Source organism: Dama dama, chromosome 15, assembly GCF_033118175.1.
Source record: "Dama dama isolate Ldn47 chromosome 15, ASM3311817v1, whole genome shotgun sequence".
Taxonomy (NCBI): Eukaryota; Metazoa; Chordata; class Mammalia; order Artiodactyla; family Cervidae; genus Dama; species Dama dama.
This window is the reverse complement of record NC_083695.1, coordinates 61,707,408-61,725,848: the sequence shown is the minus strand read 5'-3', so window position 1 is coordinate 61,725,848 and position 18,441 is coordinate 61,707,408. Positions and strand designations below refer to the sequence as shown.

At 42.2% G+C, this 18,441-nt stretch overlaps 1 protein-coding gene across 1 annotated transcript in view; it reads right to left on the bottom strand.

The window, feature by feature from the left end:
• Positions 1-12,874, bottom strand: part of LGI1 (leucine rich glioma inactivated 1) — a 36,557-nt gene extending 23,683 nt beyond the window's left edge. Inside the window, exons 1-2 of the mRNA XM_061162210.1 lie at positions 12,522-12,874; positions 12,061-12,132 (exon numbers count right to left, since the gene is read on the bottom strand). Of these exons, the coding sequence (XP_061018193.1) occupies positions 12,061-12,132; positions 12,522-12,736 (287 nt within the window). The 5' untranslated portion in view covers positions 12,737-12,874. The remainder of the gene's footprint in view (positions 1-12,060; positions 12,133-12,521) is intronic.
• Between the last annotated feature and the right edge of the window lie 5,567 nt (positions 12,875-18,441).

The following is an 18,441-nucleotide window of genomic DNA, read 5'->3' as shown; positions in this document are numbered from 1 at the left end:
TTAATATGCTGTCTAGGTTGGTCATAACTTTCCTTCCAAGGGGTAAACATCTTTTAAATTCATGGCTGCAGTCACCATCTGCAGTGATTTTGGAGCCCCCAAAAATAAAGTCAGACACTGTTTCCCCATCTATTTGCCATGAAGTGATGGGACCAGATGCCATGATCTTAGTTTTCTGAATGTTAAGCTTCAAGCCAACTTTTTCACTCTCCTCTTTCACTTTCATCAAGAGGCTCTTTTTTTTTTTTTAAGAGGCTTTTTAGTTCCTCTTCACTTTCTGCCATAAGGCTGGTGTCATCTGAATATCTGAGGTTATTATTGGTGTTTCTCCCTGCAATCTTGATTCCAGTTTGTGCTTCATCCATCCCAGCGTTTCTCATGATGTATTCTGCATATGAGTTAAATAAGCAGGGTGACAATATACAGCCTTGACGTATTCCTTTCCCTATTTGGAACCAGTTTGTTGTTCCATGTCCAGTTCTAACTGTTGCTTCTAGGGACCAGGGAAACTGAATATAGATTTCTCAAGAGGTAGGTCAGGTGGTCTGGTATTCCCATCTCTTTCAGAATTTTCCACAGTTAATGTGATCCATACAGTGGAAGTGAGAAATAGATTTAAGGGACTAGATCTGATAGACAGAGTGTACATATTACTTCCTTCAAAAATCTGCTATTTTATAGGGTTTTTCCAAAGATGAAAGCTTGAATTTACTTACTATTCCTACTGTTTCCTAATTTATTATTTTATATGCTAATTATTTATTTTCTCTTGAGTTCCTTAGAAGATGTATTGTTTCATGTTCAATTCATATATTTTTATTCTTTCTGATTTAAAATGAAAGTATTTAGAAATATGACTTTGCCTCTATGTAAAGCATCCAGTAAGTTTTAACAAGTGGTCTCTTAAAATTGCATATTTGATTTCAACAAGTATTTCGAATAATATTCTTAAAATTCCCTGTTGATGATATTTAAAAAATGTTTTCATGAGTTAAAATTAACATTGCCCTGGGACCAAGGAGGATGAGATCTGTAAAATGCCTGCTAACCCTGAGCTCCAGTTTCTCTTCTGACTACTTGCATTCACCTGTCTGTAGGTGTGGGTCACATCTCTCTATAAGCAATAAATGAACACCAAGGCCATCAGGTTATTAGGAGGTTCTTGGTTGAAAAGCTAGGATCAGAAGCACTTAATTCAAAAGGAGCAGAGAAGTGTGTGATAGGGTTAGCATGGAACTTGGTGTGCTGAGGTCAGCAGTAGAGGAGAAAAGGAAGAAGCAGAGGATCACAGAATGAGGATCTAACTACATTAGAAGGAGGTCAAGGCTGAGGCTGCCCAATGTCTAGCTGGGGGTCCGCAAGAGTGAAATGATTGGACAGGGACATGTGTCGATGCCAGGACTGAAGGGCTGCTAAAGCAGTTTCCTGCCCTGGCTTCACACCTCTTCTAGGGACCAGGGAAGGAGCACCCTGAAGAGGGAATCACAAAGCCTGAGTCTTAATTCCCACTTGGCCATAAATCCTCCGTGTGGCCTTGAGCACATCACTTCTGCTCTCTATGTTGTCAAATGAGGGATCTGAACTAGATAACCAGAAAGATGTGTGAGTCTGGGCTTGTAGAGCTGCAGGCTTCATTCATGGAGGAATAGGCATGGGCTCTGCATGAGGAGTGGGAGTCTTGGGTAGGCAGGTCTACAGATGGTTGAATGGGAGGAGTAACCTTGCTGGAAAATCTCCCCTTGTCTCAAGCCAGACTGGCCCCCTGGCTCTAATGACACTTCTTCAGACTCCCTTCAGTCACCTGTGATATCTTAACTGCCATCAGAACTGACATTGGCCACAAGTGGTCTGCATCTTGTCTTAGAGCTCAAAGCAGATTCTTTCGACTGTGGAGGGGGCTTTCCTATACAATCCCCGCTCTGTAAGGGCTACTCTGGATGAAGAAGAGTGAGCAGCCAGCCTCAGGCTATTGCTTAGAGATGGCATCGATTAGATATAGAATAGAGAATCTGGTTTCTAAGCTTGTAGCTGCTGCTTTCATTATGTACATGATACATCAAGCAGGTAAATCTATTTCTTCATCCATTAAAAGAGGAATGATAATAACAAAGACTTGCTGGAAGATTCTGAGAATTATGTGAGATAATATATAAGAGCATCTCATCAATGCTTCTGCCAAAGAGTATCTCAGCAAACAGCCCAGACATAAAATAGCAGAGCTGGAAGAACTGTTAGATCTAGTGAAGAACATTAGTTATGCGGAGAGGGAAACTGAGGTCCAGTGAGACTGTCATCTGCCTAAGAGAACTGTTATGAGCCTCATCTAGGGAATTAGGCAGGCTTGGGCAGTGTGTGCAAGCACATTTTGTGTACATATGTGTGCCTGATGTTTATATGTGCATATACATGAAATGAGAGAGAGCAAGATGCAGACGGTACAGTTGTTAGAGATTTGAGGGCACAGCTGGAAGGGCTGGCCAACTTTTTAGAACTGCCTCTGCTTAAATGAGTCATACCTTCTAGTTGTTACTAACATTCTCCTTTATTCAAAAGAACAGGGCTGGTTGAATGATAATTAATAACAGGCTGATGATTCACTTCAGTTGAATGCACACATTCTAAGTGCATGTGCCACGTGAATAATTTTATATTTGAATATATTAAAATAGGCTCTTAAATAGGAAAGCATTAAAATGGGAAGCATCACATATGAGTTCGTTATGTTCTTTTTGACTCTCATCCTTGGAAACATTTTCAATGTAACTCAGAGGACCCTTAGGTCTACCTTGGAAAACATTTTCAATGTAACTCAGAGGACCCTTAGGTCTACCTTGGAAAACATTTTCAATGTAACTCAGAGGACCCTTAGGTCTACCTCTTCTATCTGGATTGATGGAAAATAACCTTAATTTTGCTCCATGTAAATCTGAAGGGTGGGGGGCAGCCTAGAGAGATATGCGATTCAATTCTTTGGTTTACAGGTGAGGAAAGCAAGGACCACAAAGTGAGTGACTTACTCAAAGTCACAACTTTTGACAGCAGCAGGGCCAGGTTTAAAATGTAGATTTTAGATTTGCAAGGATTCCCTGGGGGAATATTCTTAGCCTGCACATTTGAGCATGGATTTGATTTGAGCATAGACCCACCTCTCTGGTTTTATAGTTCATTACCTTTCATCCCAGAATAATCAAAAGCTTTCCTTTCTAGGAGATGGCAAAACTAGTCACAGCCCCACCCTCCTGATGCAGTTTATATATTTGGTCTGTATTTCCCTGCTCCTAAAAAACAAAGAAGAAGGGACTTCAATTTTATTTAAAGCTATTATATACCAAACCTCATCTTTATCAGATTGCTATCTAGGAACTCATTTAAATCCTCCAGTGAACACTATAATGTAGGCTTTATTGTCTCCATCTAAAATACAAAGAAACCCGAGGTGCGAGCGGTAAAGTACTTTGAAGCTTGTAACTGGCAGAGCTGGGATTCTGTGCTCAGTCATGATCTCCCCTGACTGGTAATGGTCAGGGGCAAGGCTTTGCTTCCTCTTTTTAGTCCCAGCAGATCCCAGATCTGCTACAAATCTAGGTTAGCCTTGCCTTATAGTTCCCAGAGTTCAGGGAACACAAGGCCTTCATGCGATTGGGAGGTTTTACATGAACAACAAGAGAGGAAAAATCAAATTCATGTAAATTGGGTAAGTGAAGTTAACTGAAGTTCCTAATTACAGGAATCTTCCTATCTGTAAGTAAACTGAGTCTCTTCAAAAGGGATTTAAATACAGTTTCCCTATCTTATTGATAATGGGACCCTTTTATCATTGTGTTTTACGTACAATGAATATACACAGGAAAATGCTGGACTAGCCATCTGAGAAATAACTTGAGGAAGCCCTCTTAAGACAAAAATAGTGAGAGCATAAATTCAAGCTTATGGGGCTTTTTCCTGTTGAACAGGCTGCAAGTAATAATGCACTTACTCTGAAAGATGGAACATCCATTGGGACGTCCCCAAAGAAGCTGTGTGTGCCACACACACTGTTTGATCAGGTGGAGAGCTTGGCAGTGAGGCACGTTCAAAGATAATCACACTCAATGAGTCCACACTAACAAAGCTGCCTGAGTCACTCCTTATATGGAGACAGATGGTTTAATGTATCCTTTAAGATGAAATTCTTTCTACCTGTGTAAGCTCTGCTGGCAAGCCTCTCAAGAGCACGGGAAGGTATTCATAATTAAGCTAATAAATAAAATGAACACCAAAGGTGTAGATTCCTAGTATCCTATTGGAGGTTAAGAAAAGGAAAACAACAAAAAGAAATTCCAGAGGTATTCTAAGCCAAGGTGCATTGTGAGTAGCCAAGCATGAATAGAATGGGCAGTTTCCCAAATTTATTTGAGCACAGAACTCTTTTTTTTTTTTTTTCCAGGACAAGTGTTCCACAGGACACAAGATGAGAAAACATTGGTCTAAGGTATAACTTTAAAGTATATAAGTTCTTTGCCATTTGCCCTTTTCTGTGTCTCTGTCCCTCTCTTTTTTAAAGCTGGGAGACTAGAGCCTACACATACCAATGAGAGCTGAATCCTAGGGCTACTCAATGTTCTTGCCAGCAACGCTGCCCCCCTTTCAAAGGGCTTTTGAAATTCTTTTTCAGTGATTGTCTCCAGGGATCAGGACACAGTCCTCCGAATATCCTCATTAGTGGCAAAGGTTGACCCTCTGAGAGGGGGTTTGATTTGGGGAACAAAACTGTGCAAAGTTAAGCCCAGTTATTCATGTTCAAGAGAAAGTAGACAGATGTAGTTACAAGTGAGGATGTGGGTTTAAACTCCAACTTTACCTCTTATGAGGGGTGTGACATCACAGAGGTTACCTAATTCTTCTAGGACTCAGTGCTTCATCTGCAAAATGGACATAATCATACTTCCTCACAGGCTTACTGTGATAATGATTGAAAAATGAGACAGATAAAGTGCTTAGCACCAAGCAATACAAGTGACAAATGTCCCCTAACAAAACTTTGCCTGACTTTATTGTATGACTTGTAAACTGGCAATGAAGACAATTCTCAAAGATCTAGAAATGTCTAGCTATAGAAGCAAAGTTAGGAAGAATCTCTGATCTCCCATAAGGAACTCTCTAAAAGTCAAGAGTTACTTGTATATTTAAATTCTAGTCTGTTTATTTTTTAAAGGCTCGGGTTGTTTTTTTTTTTTTTAAGATTTTCTTTTATGTGGACCTTTTTTAACGTCTTTACTGAATTTGTTACAATTTGCTTCTGTTTTACGTTTTGGTTTTATCCCATAAGATGCACATGGGATCTTAGCTCCCCCACCAGGGATAGGACCTACACCTCCTGCATTGGAAGGTGAAGTCTTAACCACTGGACTGCCTGGGAAGTCCCCCATAAAGGCTCATTGCTTTTTAATCACATTTTACACAGGTAAACACATGTCATCTTGCCATTTAAATGGCCTCAACAATTCCTTTCCAGTCCTTGCCCTGTGGGAGGGATATTGAAACACTGTTTTGTCACAGCCACCATGGGAGGTTCTGATAAAGTCCCAATGGACCTGCTTGGGAAATTGGGAACTACATTATTATTCTAATAATAACTTTATAATAGCCAATTTCATAATGTGAGGCTCTTTCATTAAACAATCTAATTTACTGGTTTATTAGAACTGATACAATAAATTTTGTCCATTTCCTTAACAAGGCCATTTTCTATATTAAAGTACCCTGTTTGTAGAACAGAATACAATAGCATTTTTAAGCAGAAAGAAACCTAAGTTAATTGAACATTAAGGTCTCAAAAATGCCAGTTATGTGTGTTTTGTTTGGCCTTTATTCTGTTTAAAAATCTGCCTCCAGATTTCTGCCTTCTTCTAAAAATTAAAAAAATATGATCCATCTTCATGTAGCACATTCTCATCAGCAATAATCAGTTGGAACTGAAGATTCATTTTTAGGTAAGACATGTCTTCTCTGGTTTACCCCAGTCACTACCACTCCCTATTGTCTTATACTCAACTGTTTCTTTCATTGACCTTATCATCCCAACCCCCACTGGGCATTTGAGTTTGAGAACCATGTTTTAATCTATCTCTGGTATTTTATACATATAAAATCTGAAATCCAGGGATACTTGGTCACACAGTCCATTACTATCTGAACTGGATTTCAAAACCATGTCTCCTGATCTCTACTTCAGGCTTCTCTCCATCTTATCACAGAACTACTCATCTTAAGACTGGCCAGTGTTAATTACTTTTAATAAAACCTGACATGCTTACAAAATATGGTGCCAGTTGTTTTTTTCATGAATGAGAGGGCTCTGCTTCCTCTTTCCCCTCCCACCCTCGGAAAGGTAAATAGTTCACCTTTCTTGTGAGAAGTATTTGAAGAAAGATTTCTTAGCAAGTTCTGATGCAGACCTATGTGTAGAACAATGACATCTTAAAGCTAGCATCGTAGGCAAACCCAGCCTATACAATCAGATGCTAATCTGATGTTATGGTCATTCAAATTAAAGTGATTTCAGAACAAATAATAAAAGCTAATGTTTATTGAGTTATAGGAACTGTTCCAAGTGCTTTACATGTATTATTTCATTTAATCCTGACTGTAATCCTGTATAACAGGTACAGTGGTTATTGCCCACTTTGTATTAATAGATGCAGGTAATGTAGCCTCCCTTAGCCATAAGCTCAACAGTGGGCAAGAGTCACCATCATCACCAATCAACTGAGTACCATTTTGAACAAAAGGAGAGAGCTTATCAAGACTACTTTCTCATACCTTGGAATACAGGCAAAACAGAATTTACCTTTTTAGGGCTCACCTCCAACTTGGAGCTGCCATGTCAAAGCAGGGGGGAGAGCTGTCACTCATCTGTGTGTCTCCCATAAAGCCCAGGGCTGAGCCTGCTGCACAGTAGAATCCCAAAAGTTTTTGCTGAAATGGGAGGCTTCTGCTTTTATTTTGTTACTGCTTGCAGCTACACAATGAATAAATACTTGTTGTAGCTAAGCCACTGTAAATAAAAAAGAAACTATCTTTGTGTTCACAAATTTGGTTTCCATCTTAATAATGCTTAATCAGCATCTTTCTTTGGATGTCCTGTCAGACCGGATAAAGGGGGAGTTTGACCTTTCACAGGAAAGACAACCAGGGTGGCAAATAAGAGTTTGTGCTTGTCAAAGACCTAGAGGAAATCAGAGGGAGACAAAAGGGATCCAGGCAGTGGGTCTAAAGAAAGATTCTGGATGCTTTGCCTTTTAAGCTCTGGTACACTGGAAACATCTGTTGAAGAAGTTTGACATCATAAGGTCATGAGCAAATACCTCTTCACACTTTCTTTTGGTTCAGCACACATTCCAGACCTCCACACTATTGGCTCGTGTGAAATCAGATCGTGTATATCAAACAAAAGGAAGTGTGAACATGACTGAAACCACTGATAGGAAGACAGAAGTCTCTAGTATAAAATCTATGAAAATATGGATTGAATTCAACAAATATATAGTAAGCAAAATCTTAATCTAAGCTTATAACATCTTTTCTAGGACCATGGCTATTGAGAACCCTCTGTTAGAGACAAGGGCAGATACAATAGCTCTAAAAATGATGGGAAGAATTAGAAACATCAGAAAAGTCTATAGAACTTGAGAAAATAGAGGTCAGGGAATGAGGTACTTCAGGCTGGCATGGATGCAGCTTGTGGTGTGTGTGTGTGTGTGTGTGTGCACATGTGTGTGTGTGCTATTGCTACCATGAGAGATGACCCTAGACAAATAGCCAAATTCTATTAATACCAACTCAGATGTTCAGATGTTTCTCTGTTTCTAGGGAACCATTAAAGGCTTCCAAGCATGAGGGTATCAGGATGAGATCTGCACTTCAGGAAGGTAATGCTAATGGAGGTGGGGAGGAATGGGATCCAGAAGCAGGGGGACCACTGTAAAACCTCCCCCAGCAGCCTGTGGAACAGTGACTGCAGCCTCAGTTAGGATCATGGCCCTGGGGTCAAGAGGAGATGGCAGATTCTTATGCGGTTTGATGGGGGGGCTTTTCCTGTTGAAAGTGGACCTGAAGAGGTAACTCCTAACTTTCCTGGTTGAATAATTGAGAGGATGAAATACACTTTCAGAGAAAACATTTGTTATACAGGGCTGTGTGCACAGTCACAACAATTCATTAAGAAGTTAAAAATCAGAGCTATGGGTCACTGGTCAGACTACAGACAAAACAGCCCAGATGATTGAAATTTTTACTTCTTGGTCCATTGTAGGCCATCACCTGGGCACAAACCAAAACATACTCATCCACAAGCAGTAAGTAATTCCTCTAAAAGCCCTCTTAGCTGATAGGTTTGGCTTGAGTAGTCACTGAAGGTCACGAAATGTTTCTTAACTCTTGTCATGGAATAGATAAAGAGGCCAATCACTGTGAAGGTGATATAGGCTATGGATATTTTCCCCTGGACAAATAATATTTTGAAGAACTAACTGATAAAATTATAGCAAGGATGCACTTATTATCTGTCTTGTTCATGCTGTTTACTTCTCGGTTTTTTGGTTTTTGATTTCTTATGAACTATATATTTGTGTGTTGACTGTGGATTAATAAAAGAAATGATGATATCCTCCCCCACCCCACCCCTGCCGAGGGATCAGTTCTATTGCTTCAAACAAGATCAGACCTCATTGGAGTAAATAGAAATTTTTCCAGCTACCCTGAATTCTTATATTAAGATTTTGTGTGTGTACATGATACTAACCGAACCCTGTTACTTCCTGCAAATAGAACTCTCTGAAGAGTTCTACTAGATAGCTTTAGTTTATTAAAAATTTTATGAACAAATGGCAATGTGTCCACATTTTATACTTTTAAATTTGAATTTTACTTCTGTAATGAGCCCATATCATTGGGGATTTTAGTCTGTGTTTGAGAAGAACAGGGCTGTCCAGTGTGAAAACACATTTCTGTAAATTCCATTCACTACAAGTACCACTCCCTCTCACTGAAAGCAAACTAGAATGAATAATCATTCCCATTGGTTAAGTTTCACAGCAGGCCTATGGAAAACATGAATGAAATTACATTTTCTGCGGAAAGATCTTTTTTTTCTTTTTTTTTTTGCTGTTGTTTAAAACCATAGGTGTTTTTAAAAATAGGCTCATATAATTAATCTGATGAAATTTCATTGGATAATTTTATTCTTTCTCTCCTCTCTACAGAGTGTGGGCTTTTGTTTTTCTTGTTCTCTGACACACATTGCCAGCCACAGCCTACCAGGATCTTCTCCCCCAGAACATGTAACTTAAGGAGGCATTGCGTCTGTTTCCCTCAGTACCCCAGGCTGACATTTCACAAAGTACTTTTCATCATGACTTCTGCAGAAGGTCTGAAAAAGCATCTGAGGCCATAATGAAATTATCAGATTTTTAGGGTGGGTGATGGGAATGGGTCTTTTCTTTTTCTTTTTCCACAACTGAGCAAGAAACCAACTGCCTTTGGACATCAATGGAGCAGAACTGATTCAGAAGCTTATCTTTTCACAAACTATGACAGGTCTGTTTTATAATCCGCGGTCGCAAGTGCTATTAGAATCTATTGCAAACCCCAAGCAATGGCTGGTGTGATCCAGGTCTGGTCTGATGGCAAAGGTCATGCAAAGGCAAATCAGACTCCTGGGTCTTCATGTTCCAGTGGGGAGTTTTCAGGGCACTGGATGGTGCCATCCCACAAAAGAACTCTATGTCTGTGAAGCATGCATTCCCACCACTGTTATGATTATGGCATTATTCATACTTGGCGCCTTTTCATTTATTTCCTCCTCAGTGAAAATGCACTTATTAGGCCCTTTCCCAAGGACAGGAGGAAACAAAGAACATTGGACAGGAAGAATGGGGAGCAAAATCTCTAGGAAACAGAGTCCTGGCGATTAGAGACAAACTTTGACCCCTGCCATGTCGAGTTTAGCCAATGTGAGTTAAGTAAGGACATCCAGGGCAAGAATTACTCGCCCTTTTGTTATTTCTGAAACCTGAACTGCTTTTAGAAATAAGGGTTGGAATGTTCCATAGGAACTCGAAGCATGGAACGCAGGGGCATGGCACACACACTCGGTGCGGGCTATTTAAAAACCAGTTCCCTGGCTTCCCTCTGTGATTCTAAATACGTGTCATCACATTACCCTGCAGCAGCCGGTAACTATTTCTATAACATTGTCCAGCATCTGTGCTTGCTGAGGCTGGGTCCACTCAGCGGAAACAAAGTGGAGAGATGCTAACTGATGAGGTTGATCAATCCAGGTGTTCTGTGTCACAACTAACAACTGCCCAATGTTGTTAGTAGTGTGTGTCATATGACACTTCTTGAATTTTAAGGACTGATCTATTTAATTATCCTGGGGAGAGAGAAGTGCCTTAGTCCATCAAAAGGATGCTTTTAAAATGAGCCGTATATGTATTTGACAAATAATAACATAGTCACAATTGATCACTTTCTCACATACAACCAGTTCTTATCCTATGAAAGGATCCCAGCATTGACGACTTTGCCTCTTTTTTGAATTTGTTTGATGTACTAAACAAACTAATTTGTTCGTTGCCCTAATCAACTATTAGCTGTCAGTCAAACAGATAAATCACTTAGGAATATTCTACTCAATTGTTAATCATTCAAAGACATTAGCTAGAAGAAGGACATTAGTCAACATTATTACATAATGTCAAAACACTTGAATAATCAAATCAGTTTGGGGATTTCATATAGACAAAACAATAGATTAAGTGATTTTTCTAGCTTTTTTAGTTTCATGTAAAAAGTTAAAACCCTACCATTTATAAAATGTGTAACCACTTGTCATATCCTACACCAAGCATTTTATCTACTGAAATCTCATTTATTTCTGATAACAACCTTTCAAAGTGACATCACCTCCATTTTACAGATGAGAAGACTGAGGCTCGGAGAGATTTAGTCATTTGCACACAATTACATGTCTAGCTTCTAGGGAGTGGTGGAGTGAGATTTACATACAGGTCTCTCTCATTTCAAATCCATGCTATTTGCCTCTGTATGTAAAACTTCAAACAGCCAAAATGGCCAAGTAAGGTAAGAAAACAAAAACCTTAAAACAAACAAGCAAAAAAACTTGAGTCCTGGATCATACAGTTAAGATAACCACAACTCAGTTGATGGACAATTGGCTGATTCCCCCCTGGAACCAGTAACGACAAGCCACTCTGTGGCCTGACACCTGAGCACCAGAGGACCTCTTGTCCCCTGTGCGGTCCTGCTCTGCGAACTAGTACTCCAACTGCCAAACATTACATATGAGAACAAGTTATCCATGTTACATTATGCCTGTGGAAAGATCTGATTTCTTACTCAAATATTATTTTTTGACTCTTTTCAGACATAGATTGAATATGTGGTTCCCTCATGGCTATCTCAAAACACACAGCAAAGACTAATTCTTTGCACTATCCTATATTAATATTTTCTTTCCCTCCTTATAAGGAGATGAGTTATAAATCAGGTGAGATTAGAAAGCAGTCACTCAAGAATGAACATTTTAAGGAATTACCTAGAAAGAACTGAGATTTTTCTTCCCCACATGGTAAATCATACAGAGTAGCAGCCTGCCCCAGGTCCCCCAGGACAACATCTTGAGCGCATATGTTATGCTGGGTTCTGTATTGACTAATTCAGAAACTCCAGGTTAAAATAACCAAAGTTCCCAAGTCAAAAATGAAAGTAAAAGGGGAGAATGAAGTGAGGATCACTGTTATAACATTCCAACAACTTCACAAATAGCCATGAAAGTAGCCGGCATTACAGGTTAGCAAATTTACCATTGCAAGCATCAACCTGCACCGTTGGTGTCAGGTCGCAAACGAGCCCATCTACCTCTCACTTTACTGATAATTCTTTTCCTCTCCAGAAATATAAGCACATTTGACAAAATTAATATTGAGATCATTTCACTAGAGGGCTTATCTAAATATATGCTATATTAAAAATAGTCATGATATAAATATTTCTCACAAGAGCTGCAGCGATGGTGTGAATAAAAAACTCCCTTCGGAGATTTCAGTAAAACCAGATCTCACAAAGGATCTGAAAGAAAACAAAACAACAAACAGACACACACAAAGAGACACACACAGAACAAACCTTATGTTAATCCGGTTTAGCAAAACAGTCACTATTGGACACTATTTTATGAAGTATGATACTATGCCTTGCCAGCTGAGGTAGGAGACATGAATCTGCTGCAGGTTTCTCATAATAATGTTCGGGGAGTGGAAGATATCTAAGCATGTTCTGTAGCAGCTAATAAGAATCAAAATTTCTAAATGCAGCAAAATGTTAGCTCTGTCAAACGGCCAGGCGTGCAAGAGGAATCTCTCTCCCCATGCCCTTTTACCAATACATACAAAGCCCCAAATACATCGGCTGGAATTTTTAAATCGTAAATTAGATATCAAAATGCTTACGGGCCTTACAGTGAGATAACGTCAGGAGGAACGGTGCGTGGAATGGATCTGGCATTCTCACATAAGGCATTATCTTTGGTACAAGTACACACGGCAGGGCATTTTGGCTTTGCTGGTTTCTTCCCCTCAGTCAGCAGAAGCGCAGATAAGAGACATAGGCAATAAGCAATTCTTTTCAGGGGGATGCAGGCATTTCCCATCCTTTGGCTTCTCTCTGATTCCATGCAGTCGAAAAAATATCCCCAAACATGAACAGGGCTTCTGGAATTCAGATGGTGATTGTCTTGCTCTAAGATCAGGTCACATAAGAGTCCACCCTTTTCCTTTGCCTCTGTCTCTCTGCTTTTCAAAACAGGGACCTGCAGCTGATTCGTGAGCCGCTCCTGGCTCCAGCGAGGCACTGCTGGGGAAGAGACCTGTGAGGTGCTGCGAGATGGGAGGGACCCAACGGCTGGAGGAGAGAGCAGACTTGCATCACCACGAAAACACAGAGCACAGACCAGCCTTCGAAGGCAAAGCGAAGTGATGTAACAGAGAATAAACAGCTTTCAGCTTGCACCGGGAGGCCCTTTAATTGTTACCAAAAATAGGACGGCATTATGTCTTATTAGTGGGTGGGTGGGCGGGTGGGTGGGAGCAGTCATCTTGCCTGGGATCTCAGCAATCTCGGAAACCTCTGGGAATTGGCTTTTCCGTGTGGCAAACAACCTAGTAAGAAAAACCAGCTTCGGAGCCAGCCCTGGCTGGAAAAATGAAGTGAAATGAAACTCTCCCTCTGCAACCTTTGGCTAAAAACCTTGGTATTTCTTGCTGAGTCCACCTGACTGATGCCATCGCTGAAAGACAAACAACACATGGAGAATGTGACTTTCAGGGAATGAATGTGAGTAAATACTTTTCTGACACTTCACTGTCATAAATTATTGATTTTCATAATCCACCCTCCCCCACGTGTGAGCCATTCCCTCCTCCCGTGTGAAGGAGGGAGACAGAAGCACTGACTGCCTCTGTGTCTAACACCCCCTCCTCACCTCTCACACCCCCCTTCTTCAGCACTAGAACCAGAAGCCTGGAAGGAAGTCCCTGCCAGCAGGAGGCAGCCAACTTGGGCTTCCAGGGCTCTGGAAAAGGTCTGGCTGAGCCTGGGAGGCTGAGACAGGGTGGGGAAAATGTCAGCCGACCAGCCAAAGACCCAGCTTTTGAGGGTCTAATTCTGCTGTGAACTAGCTGATGATGTCTCTGGATCTGTACAGTGGGCGTGACAGTACATATGTTCCATATATATTGCAAACATTAAATCCAAATGATAGGATGCCACTGTCCCACGTAATGGGAAAGAGGATGCACCCTTGGAGAAGGAAATTCAAGAGCCCAGGCTCTAGGGCAGGGAGGTATTATCTGTGTGCCCGGGGAGGCACTTAGGGTAAAGAATAGATGCTTGGGCCTCTTTCCAAGTGGTGGACAATCATCCCTGAAGCTGGCATAGCTGGTCAGGGATGTCGGTCCACCATCATTTTTCTCTCAGCTTTTCAGACTGAAAGGAGTACATGGACTGTGTAAGCCAAGGTGCAATCATGACCTCAACTCATCCTACACAGAGCTTGAGTCATTGACAGTCCATCCTTTCCTTCTCATCGTAGAGAGCACAAATCCCTCATTTACTTCTCTGTAAGCTCTGTGAAGGGAGGGTGGTGGCAGTCATGGTCATTCCCCTATTTGACTGCTGTCTGTTTACCCAGAAGACTGTAGGCTCCATGAAGGGAGAGATTCAGGAGGGAATCCGTGCACACCTCCATGTACAACCAGCGTTCCCTCATGAACAGCCAGAGAGCATGGAGGTTCCCCATGGTTGAGACATGCTCATCCCAAGAAATTCCAAACGGCTCCTCAGAGATATCATGAAGGAGGTCAGGGACAATTCCCAAGGCAATGATGTAGCTGAGTTGCAGGGTAAGTGGGATGATGGAGAGGGTTGGCAGGAGCATCCCAGGTGAGCAGGCAGCATCTGTGAAGGCCTGGCCACCACCCAGAGGACCACGGATGCCTCTGCAGAGTTCTAGGCAGACAAGGGATAGAATCTGGTTTGTGTTTCTAAAGGACCTGTAGGTTGCTTTCATTAAACCAGTTTGGGGTGGGGGATGGGGGTGGTGGAGGGGCACGTGTAAATATGGTTTTTTGGTTTTTTTCTTTCCACAAACCAAAAAAAGAAAGAACCAAGTCAATTAGAAGTAATGATTTTGGAATGCATCTTACTCTTGCTTCCCTGTCTAGGCTCCATGGAGAGGGGGAGTTTATCACAGTGATTTTAAAAACGGTGACCCAGGGGACAAGCCCCACTTGAAACAGTAAAAGTGTCACTGAAAAGTTGGCTGCAAGTCAGATTTTTGTAGACTGAATCCTGCTTCAAGTGCACAGTGGAAACTTGCTCCGTGGAATAATTATGTGGCAAAAATTGTTATAGAAGATGGTTTTTAGTCAAACAATCACCTACACCCTAAGTTCTCTGACTTGTAAGTGATGCATTTGGTAGCAATAAAGTAAAGACCCTGAGAACTTTCCAGGACCTCAGAGTTCTCAGCTCCAATCCCTGCATGGAGAGACTAAGGTCCTGAGGGGTCACAAGGATGATGAGTGGCAGGGCCACCACTCTGTGTGGGGTGACCCTCTGGCAGATATTTAGTTAAACTGATCCCTGTAGGCATGGCTCAGATGGTAAAGAATCTGCCTGCAATGCGGGAGACCCAGGTTCGATCCCTAGGTTGGGAGAAATCCCCTGGAGAAGGAAATGGGAAACCACTCCAGTATTCTTGCCTGGAGAATTCCATGGATAAAGGAGCCTGGCAGGCTAAAGTCCATAGGGTCACAAAGAGTCAGACACGACTGAACGACTACACTTTCTTTCTTTTTTTGTGGCGAAACAGGATCCTTCCCTCCCTCCGTTTCACTTTCAAATGTATCAAACTATCAAGATGGCTTGATCAGTCCCTGGCTCTGTACTCTGTAGATGTGAAAGGATGAGCAGTCTTTCATGTCTGACTTGGTTAAGCCAGGAGGGCAAATGAATGAGGGAAAGAAGGCATTGCCATAACTTCACTTCACAGCTGTATTTATCTGGCAGTTCAGTTTGTCAGTTCAAGTGGAAAAAGGACCATAGCGGGGGGTGAGGGGGGTGTTCTAAGGACAAATGACAATGGGCATTCTGAAAAGACAGTAACTTTTTCTTTTTGTATGGCATTTAAAGCTCAGACTTGAATTCCGCATTCAATTAAAACACCCACTGAGATGAGGCACCAATTGAACTGTGTAATACAGATAACTGGTATTCATTTAGGGAGGAGGAACCATTCCGGGCACCAGAATTGGTTCCCTCCTTAGAGGGAACTAGTGAGAGGAGGGCAGGTTGTTGCAAGAGTGACGTCTTGAGGGGCCTGGAGGGGAGCTCCTACTGCTGACCAAGCTTCCCTGCCCTCCTCCGGGAAGCCTTGGTAGGACACTGAGAGGGGATGGGAAGTGAGAGGGTAGATGCTTCCCTCCCCAAGAGGGGTTTCCTCCAGCTTGGAAGTTTATATGAGTTTTGGCAGCCCACCTGTGCATGATGGGGGCGCCTTGGGAGAGGTGCCTAGAAAGGATGAAAGCAGAGCTGGAAGGAGGCCCAGGAAGGTGGGGGAGGCCTGGCCAAGGCCGGCTCCCTGCCCAGTCCCAGCTCTGGAGCAGTAGCTGAGGGACTCCAGGGCTGGCTCTGCACTTGGCCAGCCATGTGACCATGGGCTAGCTATTTCAGCTTTCTAGGCCAGTTTTACTCCCTGGTGAAATGGGGGGTGGTGGTGGTGTATTTAATACTGCATATCATATAAAGTTGGTTTTTTAAAAAATATATTTAATTTATTTATTTGGCTGCACCAGGTCTTAGTTGTGGCCCTCGGGATCTTTAGTTGTAGCATGCAGGATCTAGTTCTCTGACCAGTGATGGAAGCCAGGTCCTCTGCACTGGGAGCATAGAGCCACTAGACCACCAGGGAAGTCCCACAGGTAAAGTTGTGGAGAGAATGAGAGACAATAATGTATTTAAAGTGCTCAGCATGGGGTCTGATATATGGGGATGATCTGTCATCGCCATCATCACTGTCATCACCATCATCACTGTCATCGTTGCAGTGGGACTTGAATTCTGAACCTGTGACTTCCGATATGTGGAAAGCCAAGCTCTCAAATGAAATGAGTTTATCTTAAGTATATGTTCACTCTAGGAAGCAAGCATTTCCGGGCAGGATGACAGACTGTGGTCTTGCCAAGAGCTTCTACACGTGAGGGAACCAAGAAGCCTCCTCGGGAAGAAAGAACTCTCTTCCAGCTTGAGAGCATCAAGCTTGGTCCAAGGGTAAGAGCCAGGGCTGGACAAAAAGAAGGTGGTTATGAATGAACGTTAGATGGAGTTTGTCTTTTTTTCCTTTAACCCATTGCCCTTGAACATGTGTAATTTTGAGGGTGTAAGAAGAATCTGGGCTTCCCAGGTGGAGCAGTGGTAAAGAATTCACCTGCCAGTGCAGGAGGCACAAGAGATGTGTGTTCAAGGAAGATCCCCTGGAGTAAGAAATAGCAACCCACTCCAGTATTGCCTGGAAAATTCCATGGACAGAGATGCCTGGTGGGCTACAGTCCATAGGGTCACAAAGAGTCAGACACGCCTGAGCATACATCTATAAGAAGAACCTACCCTGGGATCCCTGTAACAGAAGGGCGTTTTCTCTAGTTTGGTGGGTATCATGGCGTTGCTTATGGGCGCTGTGAGACTAAACACTGTGTTCTGGCACCCAGAGCTGCTATAGAGAAATGAGACCAACCGTGTCCCCATCCAGGCCCATGGCTCAGACATCACCCAAGTCATTGGATTTTCCACCAGGAGCAACTCATGCTTGGCGTCCCACAGTACTGAGAGGCCCACAGACATAGGAAGTGGCAAATGATCCCAGCAGGGAGCCTCAGCAAAAGAAAGGAAAATGAGGATGTTTGAGAGCGCATGTGCAATGTTCCCTGGCATCCTCAGAAACTGGAAAGGGTCTTTGAGGAGGGGCTGGCAATTCTGAGAGAGCTGATGAAAGCAGAGAGAGCGAGAACAGCCTGTGCCGTGGTTCTGATCCCAGTTTTCCCCTCAGGCTGGTGTGACCTAGGAAACACACATTGTGCAAGTAAACAAATCATTATTATGAGCCTTAAAAGATCCAGCTTGGCCCTGCCTCCCTTTACACTCAGACTTGCAAACTGGTGTCAGTTTAAGCGGCTTTCTCAATAGAGCAGGGTTTTTGAAGCGGCAAGTCAGCTGCATTAGTGGGTTGCAAAATCAGTCTAGTAGGTGAAAACAGAATTTTAAAGAATAAAATAGTTTTGAATCTAAAATTGGACTTTATTACACCTATAAGAGTAGCTATTGGGATTTCGCTGGTGGTTCAGCGGGCTGAGAGTCTGTGCTCCCAATGCAGGGGGCCTGGATTCGATCCCTGGTTAGGGAACTAGATCCCCATTCTGCAACTAAGACCTGGTGCACATCAATTTAAAAAAAAAAAGAGTAGCTATTACCTTGTGAAGTTTTAGTTTCCATTCTTTGGGTATGTATATGTGTGCGTGTGCGCGCGCACGCGCGCGTGTGTGTGTGTGTGTGTGTGTGTGTGTGTGTGTGTGTGCACAAGGCTGTAATGTAAAAGATATTTTGTACACTTGGTTTATGACCTCCCTCTCTAAAAAAAAGAAGAGAGAAAAAAGAAAATACTACCATACAGGATGTTAAAGATCTTCACCCATTCCAGGAGTCTGTGAAATGGCAGAGAAAGGTTGATCTCAATTCCAGTAAATTTCACTTACCAATTGAGGGCAGCAATCAGGCCTATTGCATCATCATCTCTGTTATTTACTAGCTGTGTGACCTTGGGCAAGT